Below are 18,470 nucleotides of genomic sequence, written 5' to 3' on the forward strand. Positions count from 1 at the left end.
AGGAAAGGGGCAACTTTTCCGAGGGATGAGGAAAACCAGAGGTTACTTTTTCTAGGAGATGCCTCTGCTCACCAGGCTAGAAGAACCTGAAAGAGATGCTTGTGAAACTGTGTCGGGAACGTGAATCAGGTGGTGGTGACGGCTGGGTGCTCCCTGAGGGCCAGAGCCCTTCGAGAGGACTATGAAAGTAATGGGATTCTAGGTTACACAGAGTCCCCCCATGCAGAGCCCAGCATAACCTAGAGCCCCGCTAAATGACAGGTGGAAACCCCTCACCTACAGTGGGACCTCTTGCCGGAGTGAGGTGCTCTGGGTACAGCTCGAAGAAGGGGTAGTTCTGTGGATCACGCTGGAGGGGGCTAGCTTCGTGGTAGAGAAGGTTGCAGGGAGTTTGACATTAGGCAAGGTTGGAGGACACAGGCTGAGAGCGGAGTTGCTCAGAGCCCTCAGCCGTCTCCGCCTTACCCAGATCCGGGTGTTCCAGAACACAGTGCGCGACGTAAGCCGGGTGGCTGTGCAGGCTCTTGCATTTCTTGCAAAAAAGGATCTCGCAGCGCGCACAGCCCCCGAGGCGCGGAGACCGTCGCGTCTCCAGCACGCACGGCTCCTCCGGAAGGCTTCGCTTCCTGCGGCCGGGAACCCGAGCTTTCAGTGCCCTGGGCCTTCCATCCTCCCTGGGGCTCAGCACCCGGGTCCTGGTGCGGGGCCAAGGAGCATCCTCACCTTTCGGCAGGAGCAGCCAGGCTGCCGAGCAGCGCGAAGGGGCTGAACCAGCCCCAGAAGCCGCTGTCTGAGCGCCGCAGCAGCGCCACCTGCTGGGTGCTGGACTCCTGGCGCAGCGGGTAGTAGGACACCGAGAGCCGCTCGCGGCCTTCCACCCCCGCCTGGCGCGTCACCTCCGCGTCCTCTGCCGCGCTATCTGCGGTCACATCCTCGTCCTCCTCCTCAGACCTCTCTTCCTCTTTCTCCTGAGCCGCCTCCTTGGCGCAAGGCTCCTCCAGCTCCTTCTTCCACAAGGGGGTCTTCACACCTGCGAACGAGGAGGAGCTCAGCGCTGTACCGTTGTCCCTGGTGGAGGACCTGGGAACACTTGACTGTGCAGGGTTCTGAAGGACGGTGTGTGTGAGATGCCCCGACCAGCTGGACTCCTTGAGAGGGTTTCAGAGTATGGAACATTCCCCGGGGAAGCAGGGCTGCCAAGCTAAGGATTTGGGACAAGTGACCTCATTTGTGTCAAGCCGTTTCCTCATCTGTGTAGTGAGGTGAAGTAGTGCCTCACCACCTTTCTTTTCTTTTTCTTTACTTTCCTTTTCTAATCTCGGTTCTGAAGATTGCACCCAGTACCTCACTCTACCACTGAACTGCATCCCCAGATCACCACTTTCTTCTAATTGGCTCTAGGGGTGCCTGATCTCTGGGTAGGCTATCAGTAAACATTAATTGCATGAGTTGTCTTTTAATAGGTGGTTGTTTGTATTTTTTTTTTCTATGTGAGCTTTCCCTCCTCAAAGTGGGACTTGTCTTAGGGAGCGCCAGCATCACTGGTGGTAGGGTGGACAGGACTCTTAGTGATTAGTAAAGCTATCTGTATAGGCAGACAGAACAGAAAAAAAAGATCCTTTCCATGAACCAATCAATTAGGAAAGAGCTGCCCTGGGGGTGGACAAATTAAGAAGAGATGCCTCTTCCTTCAGGCATGACCCAATTGCCAGTAGATTTTAAACACTACTGCCCACTCTTACTGGCACTTTTGTGTTGAGAGCCACAACTCGGCTGTGGCTCTCAACACTTTTGTTCAGGGCATGAGCTCCATAACTTCAAGCTAATGTGGAAGCTGGTGTCCACCTGTCAGCAAACATTCATTCACCCAGCGCCTGTATCTGGAGAGCTAGATTTATCATGAGAAGAAAAGGGAAGGCACAATTCTGGGAGTTTGTCCTGGAAGGTCAAGAAAAACTCCTAGCCAGGCAGGGTACTCTGAGGGAGAAAGAGTGCAAATTGGAGACCAGCCTCAGTAAATTATCAAACCCTGTCTCAAACTTAAAAATAAAAAGAACTGGGGATTAGAGCAACTAATTGCCCAGCATGTGTAAAGCTCCAGATTTGATCCTCACTATTGCAAAAAATAAAAGTATAGATCCCTTTCCATCCTATTTAAGCAAAAGGGAAAGATAATTGCTATTCTAATCCCTGTGGATCCAGCACCAACTGTGTGTAGTCATTGTTCTCTTCCTACACCAGATCCCTTAATCTCCACAACCCTTTTGGTAGGTGATGCACAGGTGATAGCGGGGCTTCTGAATGTGATCCAGAATGTTTGAAATGTTTAAGGAGAAGTTGTTTCAAAGGTTCTGCCTGTTCTTGGTATTGCTAAAAGTGGAAAACCAGGGGTCCGTTGCACTTTTACCTAGGAAAACAGATTAAATAGTCTTCTGGTTTTGAAAGGCCAAGCCTGGTACGCAGCCAGAAAGGAATGCTAGGGACACTTCAGGAGGAAGAGGAACAGAAAATGGGTTTGAAAAGGAAGGATGGGACTTGGAGTCCAGCTTGTCCTTCATCAGTGGACACCACTGAACAATCTGATGGAGGGACATGCTCAGAGCTTTTTTAGGATGTTCCCTCTGACAAGATGGAGGAGAACTACTTAAGAGTCATTACAATGGTCCAGACCATAGAAGACAGAGATCCAAACAGAAGCAAGCTAGAAATAAAGGAGATGTGTCGGAAGCCATTCTCACACGTGACTGGGTGACTCCCGGTTAGGGTCTGAGGCGCTCTGGCTGTGTCGGAGCTTTCCCGGCCCTCTCCTGTTGAGAGAACCTGTCCGTGTGGGGGTGTAACTGACCACTGACCCCGGAGGCCCAATCACTGACCCTGACCTTGGAGTGCGGCCCCCCTTCAACCTTCATTGGATGGAATTCTCCCCTGAATTTCTTGCTCCCCAATAAAAGGCTACTCCCTGGCGTGCTCGCGCTCTCTCTCTCTCCTGCTAGCCCTGAGTAATCCTTGCTGCCCTGCCGGGCGGTTAGAGGAGGGAACCAGAGAGGGGAGCCGTCTCGGACCTGGTCATAGAAAAAGGTAACTGAGTCTGTGTGTTTATTTCGATCTCACTAGCTAACTTTTATGCCAAGAACCTCATTAATGAAACCATTGCGCTGGCCGCATGGTAGAGAGATGTCAAGAATATCCCAGAAGAAGTTGGGCATGGTGGTGCACACCTGTAATCCCAGAGACTCAGGAGGTTGAGGCAGGAGGACTGCAGGTTCAAAGACAGCCTTGGCAACTTAGTGAGGCCATCCCTAAGTAACTTAGAGAGATCCTGTCTCAAAATAAAAAATAAAAGGGCTGGGGATATGGCTTAGTGGTTAAGTGCCCCTGGGTTCAATCCCCAGTACCCAAAAACAAACAAACAAGAAAAAGGAGAAAGGAAAAGGCTTGTAGCTATGAAGATAGGTAATTGAGAAAAGGCTCAACTTCTATTCTGGGGTTACCATGGTGATGGGTGAGTTGGTCCAGGCTGGGGTCAAGATGCCCCATCCTCTGGCCCCTGCCTACCACCAGCCCCACTCACCATACTTATCCATTCTTTCCAAGGCTGTGTGCCTGCTTCTCCAGATCAGGGACTGGGATGGTGAGCAAGTGCCCAGAACCCATAGAACTTGATCTGGTCTCCACTCTCTGTTGGATCACAGGGGGGTGGGGTTAGAACCTCATCTGCTGCTGGGGCTCCACTCTGGAATAATTGCCTTTTCTAGAGCCTCCAGAGGCACTCAAAGTCCTGGGGTCCCCCACTTTTCCTCTGGGGAAGGTGTTAAAGGAGACTAGAGTGGGTCTTTGGTCCCTGATAAGCAGAGTTTAAATCCTAGCTCTATCATATAAATATTCATGCTATCTGACCTTCAGCAAAAAATCATTGCCCAGAACAATTTGGCTAGGCGACCATCACTGGAGGCTACTTCTCTGAACATGGACACCATGAACAATCCTGAGTCATTCCCCAGGATCTCATGCCCCTGGCAGGTACATCTGAGGCGATTCTGTGACTTTTAGGGGGCATCCTACCAAAACACCACAACAAGAGTCCCCCCAGGCCCAGTATCCATCTCATTCTGCCCACCCCCCAACCCTGATCCGTCCAGCAGTCTTTTGCTCTCTTAGGGTGTACAGTCCCTCTCTTAGGAGCAAGAACTTTGAGTTTTGTGGGATTTTTGTAAAAACTCGAATTATAATAAAAACAGATTGATAATAAAAGCAGATTGAATGTCACAGAGTAACAGTCCCCTAACAGTCATCAGTGAAAACAGCAGAGCCAGCAGGCAATTCCAGCAGCAGCAAGAACAGCCATCTTGGGAGACCCTATAAAGGGCCCCTGATAATGAATGCAAACTCAGAATTCACTAGTTGTCTATCCATAAGACACAGTTTAAAGTCAGAAGAGAGCTGGGCACTGTGGAGAATGCCTGGAATCCCAGTTAGATGGGAGGCCAAGACAGGAGGATCACAACTTTGAAGCGAGCTTAGGCAATGTAGCAAGGTTGTTTCACTGTACAAAATAAGTGGGGATGTAGCTCATGGTAGAGCAACCCTGGATTCAACCCCAGTACTTGGGGAAAAAATAACAAAATACCTTGGGTGCAGTAGCACAAAATACTCAGGAACTCAAGAGGCTGAGGCAGGAGGATTGCAGGTCTGAGGCCAGCAGAATAACTTAGTGAGGCCCTAAGCAATTAGCAAGACCCTGTCTCAAAATAAAATAGATATACATAAATAAATAAAAATAAAGGGCTGGGGATTTAGCTCAGTGGGAGAGCATCCCTGGGTTCAATTTCCCAAACAAAAACTAAACAAAATAAAATTGGAAGAGAATGAGCTATACTTATTGGCAAGTTGGAGCATTATTCTCTGCGGTTCATAAAATCATGTCTAGAGAACAAGATGAAGTCAGTTACCAAAAGTAAAGCTACATTTTTTTTTCATATTAAACTTTAATTTAAAATTAATAGTATAAATACCTTATTAACTTCTAATAATTAGGTATAACAGATATGCAGTATTCATTTTAATTGAGCAATAGAGAGCATAAAAGAAAATGTATCAGTAAGGTAGCATGTAAGCGCCACCGTATGGGGATTATCTGTAACAACATCTTACATTTGTATAACAAAAGGGAACGGGAGCTCTTGAACTTTGAGCATATGTCATCAAAGCTGTATTTAGCTGGTCAAATATTAGAATGCCCAAGTAGTAATGACTCAAACTTCATAAAATTTATTCATTCACTGAATTAATCTGAAGGCAGAGGGCTCTAGGATTGGCTCAATGTCTGGATGAAGTTATTAACAGCCTTGTACATTCTATTTTTCCCCCTCTGCCTTCCTTATCTCCTTTTGGATGCAGAACAACTTGCTGCAACTCCAAGCATCATGACCTCATGTGACCATGACCATGATCATGAGTTTTCAGAAGCCCTCCCACAGACTTCTCATTGAATCTTAATAGCCAGAATTGGGGCACAAACCCATTCCTAAATCAACCAGTAGCAAAAAGAAATGGGATTGTCCTACCTTTTAAACCTTCTTTCCTTGTTCCCAAAGGAAAAAAGGGCCAGGCAGGCCCCAGGACTTGTTTTAAGAACCCTTAGGAAACAGAAAACCCTCTAATCACTGAAAATGGACACTACATCTTCTGCAAATAGGACAGTGTGGGGGCAAGACTGTCCTTCTTCCTTCTTTCCCTGCCTTTCTGCTACCCAACCACTGGTCTCGTCCCTCTTTGCCCAATTCCAGGCAGTTCCTTGGATCCAGGGTACACTGAAATCTGATGGGTCAGTAATTGCCTTAACAGTCTAGGAACTGGATGGTCCACTACCAGCCTCTCTTTCCTGAGGATGTTCACCCTCCAGGAGGCCTGCTGTACCAGATCTTAGATACCATATTGTTGCTGTGGGTCCCTCAGCTATACTCAGTCACGGCGGGTATGGATGTGGAGTCAAGACACAGACATCCGGAGCTGGTGAGAGCAGGCAGGTGACAGACCTCCAGTGGACCTCCTGCAAGCTCATTTAATGCGGAAGAGGTTACAACTGATCTAGGGCGCATCCTCCAATCATATATAAGCAAGCAGGTGACCTAACATTTAGAAACCAACCATCTTATGGTCAATGTAACCATACTATGAGGAAGTTCTCAATATTGCTACTCAGTGGAAGGCAGTCTGGAAGGATCATTGTCCCTATGCAAAGGGGGCCTTATGAGTTGGGGGAATCATGCCTCAGGCCTTTGTCTCTTGGTTCCCTGTCAATGCTGACCTCAATCACTGAGGATGTGGTTTCACTCAGATGGTTCCCTAGAGCAGAGTGCCCCATCCTGCAGGTGTTCCTGCCAGGCCTGTATGAGCGTAGGTTTTCCTAGCACTCTGAGCTACTCTAGCTGCTAGCTGCAAACGGAAAGTCACTCCCACACCATCTCTCCATGAACTGGCCCAAGGCAACACCTACACACTCCTGTTCAAATGGTGAGAAAGCCTGCTGATTTCAGTGCAGCCATTTGCCCTTGTTCCTGTGATGGAGCAACAGTGAAGTCACCTTTCAGCTGGTCCTGGATGGCACAGAGCTCCAAAAGGTGAAAGGGGGAAGGGCCTGGGGCCTCTGGGTAGAGGATCAGCAAGGAGATCAGGGATCAGGGATCAAGTCCAGCCTCATGAGCCCTGAAGGATATGTGCACATCGTCAGGGGTCTGTCGTTGTCAGCAAACAATCTTGGCTAAACAGAGAAAAGGAAATTTCTGAAAGGATATTGACTAGCTCCACAGAATCACCAAGAAGATAGAAGAACTGGGCTTTCCATACAGGCAGGACAAAGGCAATCCGGGAGTCCAGAACCATACCTAAAATTCTGCCAAAGAACATGGATCATGAAGGGTTGAATCCTTGACTTGCTGCCCCTACAGTTCTGGGAACCAGGTGTGTATGTCACCATGGCTGCCCCCAGAATGGATTCTTTGTTGCTTCTGGGTGTCACTGGCTCCCTCTCTTGGCCCAGGTGGGTGGGTTTGATTGGTTGAACCAAAGTCACATCTGGGGTGGGGCCTGTTGAACTTCCAGGATTCTTCTGGGTGGGAAACTCCCCAAACGGGCTGGGGATGTGGCTCAAGTGGTAGCGCGCTCGCCTGGCATGCGTGCGGCCTGGGTTCGATCCTCAGCACCACATACAAACAAAGATGTTGTGTCCGCCGAAAACTAAAAAATAAATATTAAAAAAAATTCTCTCTCTCTCTTTAAAAAAGAAAGAAAGAAAGAAAGAAACTCCCCAAACATGCTTCCAGGTTCAGAATCTCTGCCACATAACAAACGCCCTTTATTGATTACAGGCAGGAGCGGGGAACTCCACCTTGTTCACTGTATTTTTTCTTCCAAATTCATTTGCCTGTAACTGACAGCAGACCAACTAGTGTAAGGATACAAGGGTGGGTGTACCTTTCTCTGTCACTGCTCTATCTGTGTCTTCTGACTACTTAAGATGTTCTCTGACCTAATAAAAAGAGGAGCACAGATTTTTCTCATTCCTTACAAAAATCCCAGCTCTAATTTTATGTATGTCATTAAATCTTCCAATGGCATGCATTTCCACCCAACTCCCCTTCAGAATTAACTGGATGGCTATGTTAGATTCTATCTAAATTCCTGGTTTAGGGGGTGTAGCTAAGGGGTAGAGCCCTTGCCTGGCATATGTAAGACTCTGGGTTCAAACCTCAATACCAAGGAAAAAAAAATTCTGTTCTATGATTAAAAAAGTAAATATCTAAATTCCTGGTTTAGGGGTGTAGCTAAGGGGTAGAGCCCTTGCCTGGCATATGTAAGACTCTGGGTTCAAACCTCAATACCAAGGGGAAAAAAAATTCTGTTCTATGATTAAAAAAGTAAAGACCATTTTTAATTTAAGAAGACTAAAAAAAGGAATTTATTGACTCATGTAATCTAAGTGTTGGCAAGAAAACAAATCCACACCTAGCCTATTTCTGTCTGACTCTTGAGCTCAGAATGGTTCATACTATTTTTAAAGGGTTTAAGAAAGAAAAGAAAAAGAATAATAGGTGACACAGACAGTATGTGACTCTCAAAAGCCTAAAATATTTGCTTTGTGGCCATTTACACAAACTATGAATTAAAGTCAGAGAAAGGCTTTGCTTTGAGACTCTCGTATGGCGAGGAGTGTAAGTGATCCCTTGTCTCCATTCTTTCCTTTAGTAAAAGGACATGGGATCACCAGCTGCAGTTTCAGCCTGCCTTGCAACTCAGTATGGCCCGATGCTTAAATTCTGATCAAACGTGTAAGAGTGGAAGGGATGTGTGTAACTTCTGCATTATTGTTATTATTTTTATTGCTGTATTGAGGATCAAACCCAGGACTTTGTGTGTGCTAGGCATGAAGTGCTCTCCCACTGAGCTCCATCCCTAACCTCACATTGTGTTCTTACAAGGGAAGCTGTCTGTCCCATGTCTCTGTTCTCCCTTCCTTAACATGGGGGGATTCAAAGTCCTGGGAAGTCAGAACTGATTGTTATATAACAACAATAGCCAAAGAGAGTGACAAGATAGAAAGAACCTGGGTGTCTGTTCAAGCTCACTGGAAGCACCACTTGCCTATGAGTCACTGTTTTGGGGGTTTGGGGTTTTAATTGTTGTTTTTGTGGTGCTAGGGATTGAACCCAGGGCCTTGTGCATGCAAAGCAAGCACTCTACCAACTGAGCTATATCCCCCGCCTAGGTTGGTTTTTTATCATAGCAACTTAGCCTGCCACTAAATAACGGAGGCAGAAGTGTGGTTGGCCTGAAAACAACAGGATGAAGGGCTTGGGTATCCTCGGGTTCTCTCTCCCTCCATCTGTGTGCTCTTTGTGTAACAGCTTCATTCTTGCCTATTGCAGAAGGACTTTCTCTGTGTCCTGGGAATATAGATTCAGATCTATATCCATAAAGTCTGATTGGGAAAAAAAAACCCCTGCTTCTATAGCTCCAATTTGAAATGCCCAGGGAAGGGCTCTGTTTGAACTAACTTGAGTCTTATGCTCACTTCCTACATCAGTACCTCTCAGGTGGGTGGGGGAAGGATTCCTCCCTGCCCCAGTGGACATTTGACAATATCTGGAGATATTTTGTTTATTATTAGGGGAATGGGGATACTACTGACATTTAATGCCTAGAGGCCAGGGACACTGCTATGTGTCCTACAGTGCATAGGACAGCCCCCACAATAAAGAATTATCTAGCCTAAAGTATCAACAGTGCCAAGGCTGAGAAACGGTGTTTTAAACCAACCTTGTGGATTCTTCAAGAGTTATACAGGCTGGGCATGGTGGTACATGCCTTTTACTCCAGCTACTCAGGAGGCTGAGGCAGGAGGATTGCAAGTTTGAGGCCAGCTTAGGCAAGTGAGACTCTGTCTTGAAATAAGGAAAATCAATAAAAAGGTCTGGAGGTATGGTTCAGCAACTCCACTCTAGTAAGCATGAGGCCTTGGGTTCCATCCCCAGTACTGCAAGAAATGTGAGTTCTTGGCCCACCTGGTCCAAGCCACTATTGCTCTTCCTTGCATGAGGGCAGTAGATGAACTCTTGCCTGACTCCACCTCTGGTCCTGCAGTCCTTCTCCACTCAGCAACCTGCTATAGAAAGTCCTTCCTTTACCCAAAACTCTCCAGAATATTTTTCATTTCACACAGAGAAAAAAGCCTAAATCCCTTGAGTTAACCAAAGGCCCTGCATGATCTGGGGCCCCATTTCTTCTCAGCCTCATATCCTTCTTCTCTTTGCTATTCTTAGAATTTGCTGACCAAGCTCCTACCTCAGAGATTTTGCACTGGCTGTTCCCTCCACCCAGGCATTGTTCCTGCAGATAGTTGTGAATCTCACTTCTCCACTTCTCTCAGTATCTGCTTAACTGCCATGCTCTCAGTAAGACCCTCCCTGGCCACCTTTTATAAAATCCCCCCATACCTTCATCTCTCCTTTACTCCCTTATTTTTCTCCCTGGTGTTTATTGCCATCTTACTTACCCTAGATTTATTTATCTGTCATCCATAATGCAAGTAGCCTCCATGATGACAGACACCTGATCTTTTTTTGTTTCTTGCTGTATCCTCAGGCCTACAATGGTGTCTGGCACATGGTAGGTGCTGTGACCATGGGAGTGAGGCACTGTGATCGACAGCAAGTTCTAGAAGAATTACATGGTTAAAGCAAGGGATGGGGCAGGTTTTCCAGAGAAGGTGAGAACCACGGTGCAGACAGGGGTGCTCGGAGAATCATAGAGAGCTGGGTCCCACCCAAAACGGTACCCGAGTTCTGATGGTCTGACACTTTCACACATTATTCCTTTATTCCTTACAACACCCCAGAGAACTAGACATTACCACTCCCATTTTACAGTTGGGAAACTAAAGCACTGAGAGGCTAGGGAGTCATGCCTCTTGCACAGAGATTTCAATAAAACTCCTCTGTCTTTGAACTCTATTGCTGTATCTCTTTCACACTCTTCTTCCAGTGCTCACTACGAGGGGCCCCATCCCTAGCCCTGGTTCTCTTCCCCACACCCCAGAAGCCCCCACTGGGATCAGTCTGGTGAGAAAAGCCATCCCGAGCCTCTCTGCCGAGCTCCACCAGCTCTCCAGGGCTGGCTGTGTCTGGCAGCCCGTGCCTGCCGGAAGGGTTAAGGAGGAGTGTTTGTAGCAAATGCTGTCTCCAAGGAGAGGAGAGGAAAGCAGAGGGGGAGGCTGATGGCCATGCCAGGTTCCCTGGCTGGTGGTAGTGGCGGGTAGGAGGCAGCCAGACTGACCCGTCCAGCCCTGGGGGCGAGAGAAGTGTCCTCACCTCCCCCGTTCCAGGGGGTGCTGAACTCTGAATGGGCTGGGCAGCCTGAGGGTGAAGTTGCTGCAAGGCCACCAAGTAGGGAAAGTTCTGGCAGGGACTAAGGAATGTGGGGGAGTGAGGGCCCGGCCCAGAGGCTAAAGCCAGCAGCAAGCAGCAGAGCCGGAAGTCCTGGGCTCTCCGAGGGTGGAAGGGGACCTCCCCTACCCCGAATCCAGGAGGTCTGGGCCAAGACCTAGCAGGTAGCAGGAGTATAGAGGCAGCAGCGGGAGAGCAGAGGTGCCCACCTCCTCCCAGCTGCAGTACCAGCCATGTCTCAGCAGGGGGGATACAGGAGGAGGCCTGGGACCCCAGGGCTTCCTGTGCGCAGCATCCGGCCCTTCAAGTCCAGTGAGCAGTACCTGGAGGCCATGAAGGAAGACCTGGCTGAGTGGCTGCGGGATCTCTACGGGCTGGACATTGACGCAGCCAACTTCCTGCAAGTTCTGGAGACGGGCCTGGTGCTCTGCCAGCATGCCAACAACGTCACTGAGGCTGCTCTGGCCTTCCTGGCTGAGGCACCTGTCCAAGCCCAAAGGATTCCCATGCCCCGGACTGGGGTTTCCTGCAATGGGGCTGCCCAGCCGCGTACCTTCCAGGCCAGGGACAATGTCTCCAACTTCATCCAGTGGTGCCGCAAGGAAATGGGCATCCAAGGTAACCACCCTGTCTCAGACCCTTATCTTGTGGGGTGTTCATCCCCTCTCTGAGGGCTAGGCTAGATCTGGGGGTGAGGAGCCTGGGTGTTCCTTACAGGTTTGACTCACCTCTCTTCATCCTCTGTCTCCCCATTGCTTAGCAAATCCTCCCCAAATAAATATTGATGATTCATACAACAAACATACATGAAGCACCTATTCTGTATTGAGCACGTTGCTGGGCATCAAGAAGAGAGGGGGATGAGACCCATTACCCAAGGAATTCATGATCTAGCAAGACACATAGATACAAACATTACAGCCCAGGTGATGGATGCTCCAAGTCCAGGAGAATGTGCCAGGGAACCAGGAAAGAAATCAGTGACCTGGTGATGTAGAAGTGGGAGCCCAGCAAGGTTACACAGAGGAAGGCAATTTGGGTTAAATCTTAAGGAGATATGAGAAGTTTGGGGAAAAGAGAATTCTAGGCAGATGGACAGCAGTGACAAAGGCACAGAAAAGGTGCGGCATTTGGATGATTGTGAGAGGCTGGGGCATGGGGTGGGGGAGGGTGAAGCGGAGGCAGGAAGCCCAACAAACAATGGCAGGGAGGGACACAGGCATGCTGGGGCTTGCCGGATTCAGGGGAGTGACATGTCAGGATCTGTCATCTCATCGTACTTAGACTCAGGAATAGGATGTGCCTGAATGTTGTGCCATCCTCCAGGCCAAAGATGGTAGGAGTCAGGCAGGAAAAGGGTCAAGGTTAGGCACCTGGCTGGTGGCAAGGCATTGAGGAGCAGGATTGGAAGGTTAATAAAACTGGTGTTTGGGCTGAGGGTCTAACTCAGAAGTGGACTGCTTGCCTGTCAGGCACGATGTCCTGGTCCAATCCCAGCACCACTAAATAAATAAAATAAACAGGTGTTTTATGGAGCACTTACCCTGTGTTAGACATTATCTGTAAATGCCAACAACTATTAGCTTATCCAATCCTAACAATAACCCATGAAATAGACTACATCTCCACTTTGTAGAAGAGAAAACTGAGACTCAAGTCACACAGCTGGTAGGTGGGAGAGTCAGGACTCACCCTTATAAGGCAGCATGTGCAGAGCCTGGGTCAAGGTGGGAGAGTCAGGACTCACCCTTATAAGGCAGCATGTGCAGAGCCTGTGCTTGACCCAGACTGGTTTGACCTGGGCTGGGGGTTGAGTCTAGGTGCACCACAAATGGGGGAGGTGAAAAACCCTGGTGGGAAGCAGGACAAACTGCTTCCTGTTCCTGGACTCAGCCTGGGAGCTGAGTGCGGAGAAGGGCAAGGTTGAGGGAACCCTTTCTCTTCTCTACAGCCCACAGCCAGGCTCATGCTTCCTCTGTTGTTCCTCCACCTCTTCCCAGCCCCAGCTTCCACTGTGAGGCTGGCTGCCTTGTCTGCACCCAGCAGCTGACCAAGCTGCCCAGACCCCTCCTGCTGGCTGTCAACCACCCCAAGATCCTGAGACCTGAGCCCTCTTTCCAAATGTGCTACCTGGGTCTCGGGAAGACCCCGGTGCTCCCACTAGGAGGTCAATGGGGGACTCACGCTGCCTGTGCCGCTTCTCCCCTGCCCCACACCAGAGGTGCTGATGTTCGAGACCGAGGACTTAGTGCTGCGCAAGAACGTGAAGAACGTGGTGCTGTGCTTGTTGGAACTGGGCCGTCGCGCCTGGCGCTTCGGCGTGGCGGCACCCACTCTGGTGCACTTGGAGGAGGAGATCGACGAGGAGCTGCGGCAGGAGCTGGCCTTGCCCCTACCAGACCCCCCGCCGCCTGCGCCCCCCAAGCGCCATCCTTGCCACTTCCGCAACCTGGACCAGATGGTGAGGTGCCCAGCACGCGCCCTCAGGTCGTTCGCCACACACCCCCTCCCCCATCCCAGCCAGCCCTCTTTGGGCCACCCACTGCTTGTGCTCTAATCCCAATTGTGTGGCTTTAAATCACGTTCCACTCTGAGCCTCAACCTTAACCACACGCTGCTGCAATAGCTATAAGTGTCGCATATCACTTTTTTTTTTAAACCAGCCCAGCCCTGCTTGGCTCTCATTCAGCCCCGGTGGGATGGGTGTGAAGAATAGGGATGATGACATCCTCTCCAACACTCTGGCTCAAGGCCAAGTTCCACCACTTCACCACTATGTGACTTTGGGCAAATCATTTAATCTCTGTGCCTCAGTTCCCTCACCTGTAGCATAGGGACTGCAACAGCACCTACCTTCCATGACTGCTGTATTAATGGACCAGCACATGTCAGCATGTGGAATAGTCTGCAGAGAGGGGACACTTCATAGGATCGGGTGTGCTTGCTGTGATTAACCCCATTTCTTCCATTGGAAGAAAGGGAGCTGAGGGAAACTTAACTAAAGGCCTATGATGCAGTGGAAACTGAACTCTGACAGGCTTACCAGATTCTGCAGTCCACTTACTTAGCCATTACACCACCACTTCCATCAGCTGACCCTCAAGGGCATTGGACATAGATGGCTGCTCCCGGTCTTCTCATTGGGTCTTCTCTACCCTCTACTTGCTTCTCAGCCCCCAGCCCTGACCTCAGCAGCAAACTCAGGGGTGGCTCTGGAAGCAGGGCAGATCCCATTTAATTTGACCCAGAGTAGGGGAGGGGACTTGGGTGTCCAGCAGAGGGGAGGACTGAGCCTTCTGTCCATTGATTGCAGGTGCAGAGCTTGGTGAGCCACTGTACGTGCCCAGTGCAGTTCTCCATGGTCAAGTTGTCTGAGGGGAAGTACCAAGTAGGGGACTCCAACACCCTCATCTTCATAAGGGTAAGTCTGGTCTGGGGGTGGAGGGGCCCCTACTCTTAGCAGAATAGGGTTTCTTTTAACAGATGTTGGCCAGGATTAAGGGCAAGGACAGGAAGCCACCATACCCCCCAAGCCATCAAGCCTTGGGGCTTTCCTTCTACTTGGAGATTTCCAGGTCATTCCTGGCAAAGTTGGCAAGCCTATCCTCTCCTTCCATCAAGGAAATTGGAACCAGTACCTGCCATTACTTCCATTGTAGCCCAGTCTAGAGAGTACCCTCAAGAACAAGTGGGGTATGAGGAAGATACCCTCACTTTACATTCCATTCTACTCTACCCACTGGTTTGGTAAGAGCAAGGGGCCTGAGAACCCTAAATCTGTGTTCAGTGCATGGCCCCAGGCACATGTACCCCAGAGTCTCCCCTCATATGGCTGGCTCTTTACATTTCTGCAAAGTGAGTAGCAGTACAAGCTGAGATGTGCCTCCCATTGGATAATAAACCTCCTGATACCTGGGTGCACCTCACCAGAAGTGGTCTGTGCCCAGGGACATGGCCAAACCCTTTCCTTGAGTACAGGCCACACCTGGGAGCAGAGCCAGAAACCTGAGCCCTCACCCAGAGCCTGGGCAATAGCCTTGTAACATAGGTAGGGGCAACATATGGTGGCCCCACTTTTCAACTGAGGAAACTGAAGCCTGGAGAGACTATGTGACTTGCCCCAGTGTGGAGTGGGGCGGGACTCTCAGAGGTTCTGTCACAAACATCACAGAGGCAAGCCAGAGGCAGTTGGGACCCATTTCAGACACAACCAAGGGCAGGAGCCAGCCCCTCTGTAGGGAAGCAAGAGAAAGGAGTGCGCTGGGGCCTGACTACCTGATGCCCATGTGGTCCCTTGTCTAGTTGGGGGACAACTTTCTGTTGGTCAGTTTTGCCACCACCCTTGACAACATATGGAGGTGACCAGACTACAAAATATGCCCGCTCCCAGTTACACGTGTGCAAGGGAGTGCCTGTGTGTGATCAGTACACGAATGGGCATATCCCTGAGTGTGTTTCAGAGGCCTTTGAGAGGGTCCAGGAAGAGGGGATGCTCTCCACCCTGCCCTTAACCTCACCCTTGCCCCCTCAGATCCTCCGGAACCATGTGATGGTGCGTGTAGGGGGCGGCTGGGACACGCTTAGCCATTATCTGGACAAACATGACCCCTGCCGGTGTACATCCCTCTGTGAGTCACCTAAGAGTCTTCTCCCTGTGGGGCTGGCGGGTTGGAGAGGTGTAGCGCTGGGTTAGGAGGCCAGCAGCTGAGATGTGTGCCCCTATGGTGGGGCAGTTATGGTGCAGTACTCACTACAGCCACAAGGTGGGGTGCAACACATGCAGAATCGACATTTGGTCAGCGTGCACCTAGGCAGAGCTTAGGTGCAGTGGTGGCACCAAGCATGGTCTTTAGTCCTTCATGATCTCCTTCAACATCTCAGGCTTCCCCAGATAAGCATAGAATCTACGTAAAAGTTTTAATCCTGCAATATAATACACAGCTTGAAACAAGGCCCTCAGCTGGGCCCTCTGACCAGATTGTGTCCCCTAAACTTTTCCTATAAAAAAACTAGTGCTGCCACTGTAGGCCCCACTATCTTTAAAGTGGGATGAGGGCAAAGCACAGCTGGGCAAGGGGAACAGTGAGTCCATCAGCATTGAACCCTTCCTTCCTCTCTTTCTCTGGGATACTGGGTTGGTAGCCCACAAACAGGGAAGCTTCCTGAAGCCCCCAGGCTCACTGGTGCAGCATGAAGTGAGGGTGCAGGAGAGACCCTCACAGCTCCAGCCCACAATGACCGTCAGCCGCTCACAGAGCCCGAAGCCGCTTCCCGTCGACTGGAAGACATACACCTCTTCAGGCCAAAGGTTGAGGCCTGCTACTTCCCCCTCCCCCAGACCCTGCAATGAACAGGGAGCAGGGGCAGGGGACCTCAGAGAGATGGCTTCATTCCTAAGGTACAGGAGAGGGATGGGGAAGGGCCTCTTTCTTCTTTGGAGTCCATATTCTCAGAGGCTGCCCCACCCCAGATAAAGGGAACAGCACCACCCCCTTCCCCTTCCCCACACCAAAAACAAAACAAAAAAACTCAGATATTTGGAATCAAGATAGTTCCCATTACTTTGGGATCATTTAGGTACTTCCTATGCCCACCCATTTCATAAACAAGGGTGCTGAGGCCCAGAAAGGGAACAAAGCCAAGGTCCTTCTGCCACTTCATGGTAGAGCTGAGACTAAAACCTACCCTCAAGACAGGTGTCCTCTGGTTATCAGACCTCTCTGGACTGGTCATCACTCAGAGGATCTGAAGTCACCACAAGCCTGACCAGATTTCCTCCTATTTGATATTCAGGGAACCAGGAGAATAGACTTCATCAGGGACTGATATAAGGGGAACTTTGGGACAGTCATGGGGCAGAAGGCGCATTTGTCCCACTCAGCATGAAGTCTAGTTAGCATGGAGTCCCAGTGGGGGAGAGGCCATTCTTCCCAGAGCCGGGGGACTGCACTCAATGACCCTGCTGCCTGGATAAGTCTCCCCTTCCAGCCTGTGATTCTCGTTTTCAGGTCCCCGGAGAGGCTACTCACCCCACCTCGGAGGCAGCTATCAGCAGGAGGCAGTCCACCCAGCCCCCAATCCTCCTCTACCCATAGGAGTCGAGACCCACAATGCACTCCATTAGGGAAGAGAGAGGACAAATACCCCAGTGACCTCTCCAGGGGAAGGACTCCCACATCTTGGGTTCATGAGGAGAAATCCAGCCAGGGAATCCATGCCAGGGTCCCTACCCCCAAGAGATTCCAAGAGGCCACCACCAAAGGGACATTGGTAAGAAGACCTTCTCTCCTGTCTTGTCCCTCTGGTGCAGCCCAGCCCTCAGGCCTCGGGCTGCCACTTCAGAGTAAGGCTAAGGGTGCTTCCCCCCAACTCAGGGAACAGGCATCTGTTCGTTCTCCATCCCCTGTCAAAGGACTCACCAGGATCCCCATCCAGCGGTCCCCTGCCCACCCCTCCACCCCAGGAAGCTGCTTTCCAGGCACTACAAGTGGAGGTCCCATGGCAGAACCAGAGAGAGGCCCCAGTCCATTAAGGGTTGTCACTGGGGACCTGGCTAGCTCCAGACATGGGGACTGCTCTGTAGAAGCGAGGCAGAGAGACCAGCAGACAAACAACCAGGTCACTCCAGAGACGGGAGCACCCCAGGGCCTGAGCCCACAGGAGAGGGAAGGGAGGTACACACCACTGGCCTTGGGCAGAATCAAAGAGAAAGACATCTACTGTAGCCTTGAAGAGGACATTGTGGCCAACATGAAGCTACTAGAGGTGGGGGGTGCCCATCCCCAGGGCACAGGGTCTCGAGTTATCCCTCGTAGTGGAGTCTATGTCCCCAGTCTGGGCGGGCAGTGGCCTGAGCCTGGAGGTCCTTATGACAAAGTCATCCAAGAACTGGCTCAGGGACCCCCACTCCTTCTTAAAGTGGATCTGGGAGCCTGGAAGGGAGCCCCTAGCAACTCCCTTAAGCCAACTGTTACCACAGGCCCTGGAAACCCAAAAGGGGAGCTGGGAGCCAGAGAGAGTGAGCCAAGGGCAAGAGCAAACCCAAGTGCCATGGGCACCAGGATGAGGGAGATCTCACCTCCAAGAAGGCAGGACTGCTCAGGCCCGACTGTGTCTGCCAGCCTGGAGGCCCCCAGTTCTGACAAAGCCAAGGCATGCCTGGGCAAAGGCAAGAGAACACTCCGGAAGCCCCAGAGAATCCCGTCCATCTATAAGCTGAAGCTGAGGCCCAGAATCCGGCCCCGGAGAGACCACAGACCTGAGAAACGGCCTTCCCGAATCCCCAAGCCACTGGCCTACCTCCACCTGGGTTTGGCCAGGGCACCCGCTCAGGGCAAGCTCTTGAGAGCTGCACTGGGCAGCCAGGAAGGGGAGGCATCTCAGATGGATGGAGCTTCAGCAGGCAAGGAGAAGAAAGAGCCAGTCCCCCCCCAGGAAAGCAGCTCCCAGCCTCAAGTAAGGCAGCTGAATCAAGTCCTACTCCTACCAGAGGAAGAATCTTGGGTCTGAGGAGCCTAAATATTGGGGAGA

At 50.6% G+C, this 18,470-nt stretch overlaps 2 protein-coding genes across 2 annotated transcripts; one reads left to right on the top strand and one right to left on the bottom strand.

Annotated features, from left to right (window-relative positions):
* Window positions 1–397: 397 nt before the first annotated feature.
* C11H17orf50 (chromosome 11 C17orf50 homolog) lies at window positions 398–3,584 on the bottom strand. The gene is made up of 3 exons (XM_076871373.1): window positions 3,572–3,584; window positions 724–1,030; window positions 398–626 (listed from the first exon to the last, which is right to left on the bottom strand). The coding sequence occupies exons 1-3, from the start codon at window positions 3,582–3,584 to the stop codon at window positions 398–400; spliced, it is 549 nt and encodes a 182-aa protein (XP_076727488.1).
* Window positions 3,585–11,173: 7,589 nt separating this feature from the next.
* Window positions 11,174–18,449, top strand: Gas2l2 (growth arrest specific 2 like 2). The gene is made up of 6 exons (XM_076871374.1): window positions 11,174–11,558; window positions 13,160–13,401; window positions 14,254–14,361; window positions 15,472–15,568; window positions 16,083–16,338; window positions 16,949–18,449. Exons 1-6 carry the CDS (start codon window positions 11,174–11,176, stop codon window positions 18,447–18,449), a joined length of 2,589 nt encoding a protein of 862 aa, XP_076727489.1.
* Window positions 18,450–18,470: the final 21 nt, after the last annotated feature.

This window comes from Callospermophilus lateralis, chromosome 11 (genome assembly GCF_048772815.1).
Source record: "Callospermophilus lateralis isolate mCalLat2 chromosome 11, mCalLat2.hap1, whole genome shotgun sequence".
Classification (NCBI taxonomy): Eukaryota; Metazoa; Chordata; class Mammalia; order Rodentia; family Sciuridae; genus Callospermophilus; species Callospermophilus lateralis.

Bases quoted from the DNA above. Each gene is read 5' to 3' on its own strand.
- C11H17orf50 (XM_076871373.1), bottom strand. The intron at 627-723 runs GTGAGGATGCTC...TCCCGGCCGCAG, and splicing joins CTGGCTGCTCCTGCCGAAAG to GAAGCGAAGCCTTCCGGAGG.
- Gas2l2 (XM_076871374.1), top strand. From the start codon at position 11,174: ATGTCTCAGCAGGGGGGATACAGGAGGAGGCCTGGGACCCCAGGGCTT. The intron at 14,362-15,471 runs GTAAGTCTGGTC...TTGCCCCCTCAG, and splicing joins ACACCCTCATCTTCATAAGG to ATCCTCCGGAACCATGTGAT. The intron at 16,339-16,948 runs GTACAGGAGAGG...TCTCGTTTTCAG, and splicing joins GAGATGGCTTCATTCCTAAG to GTCCCCGGAGAGGCTACTCA.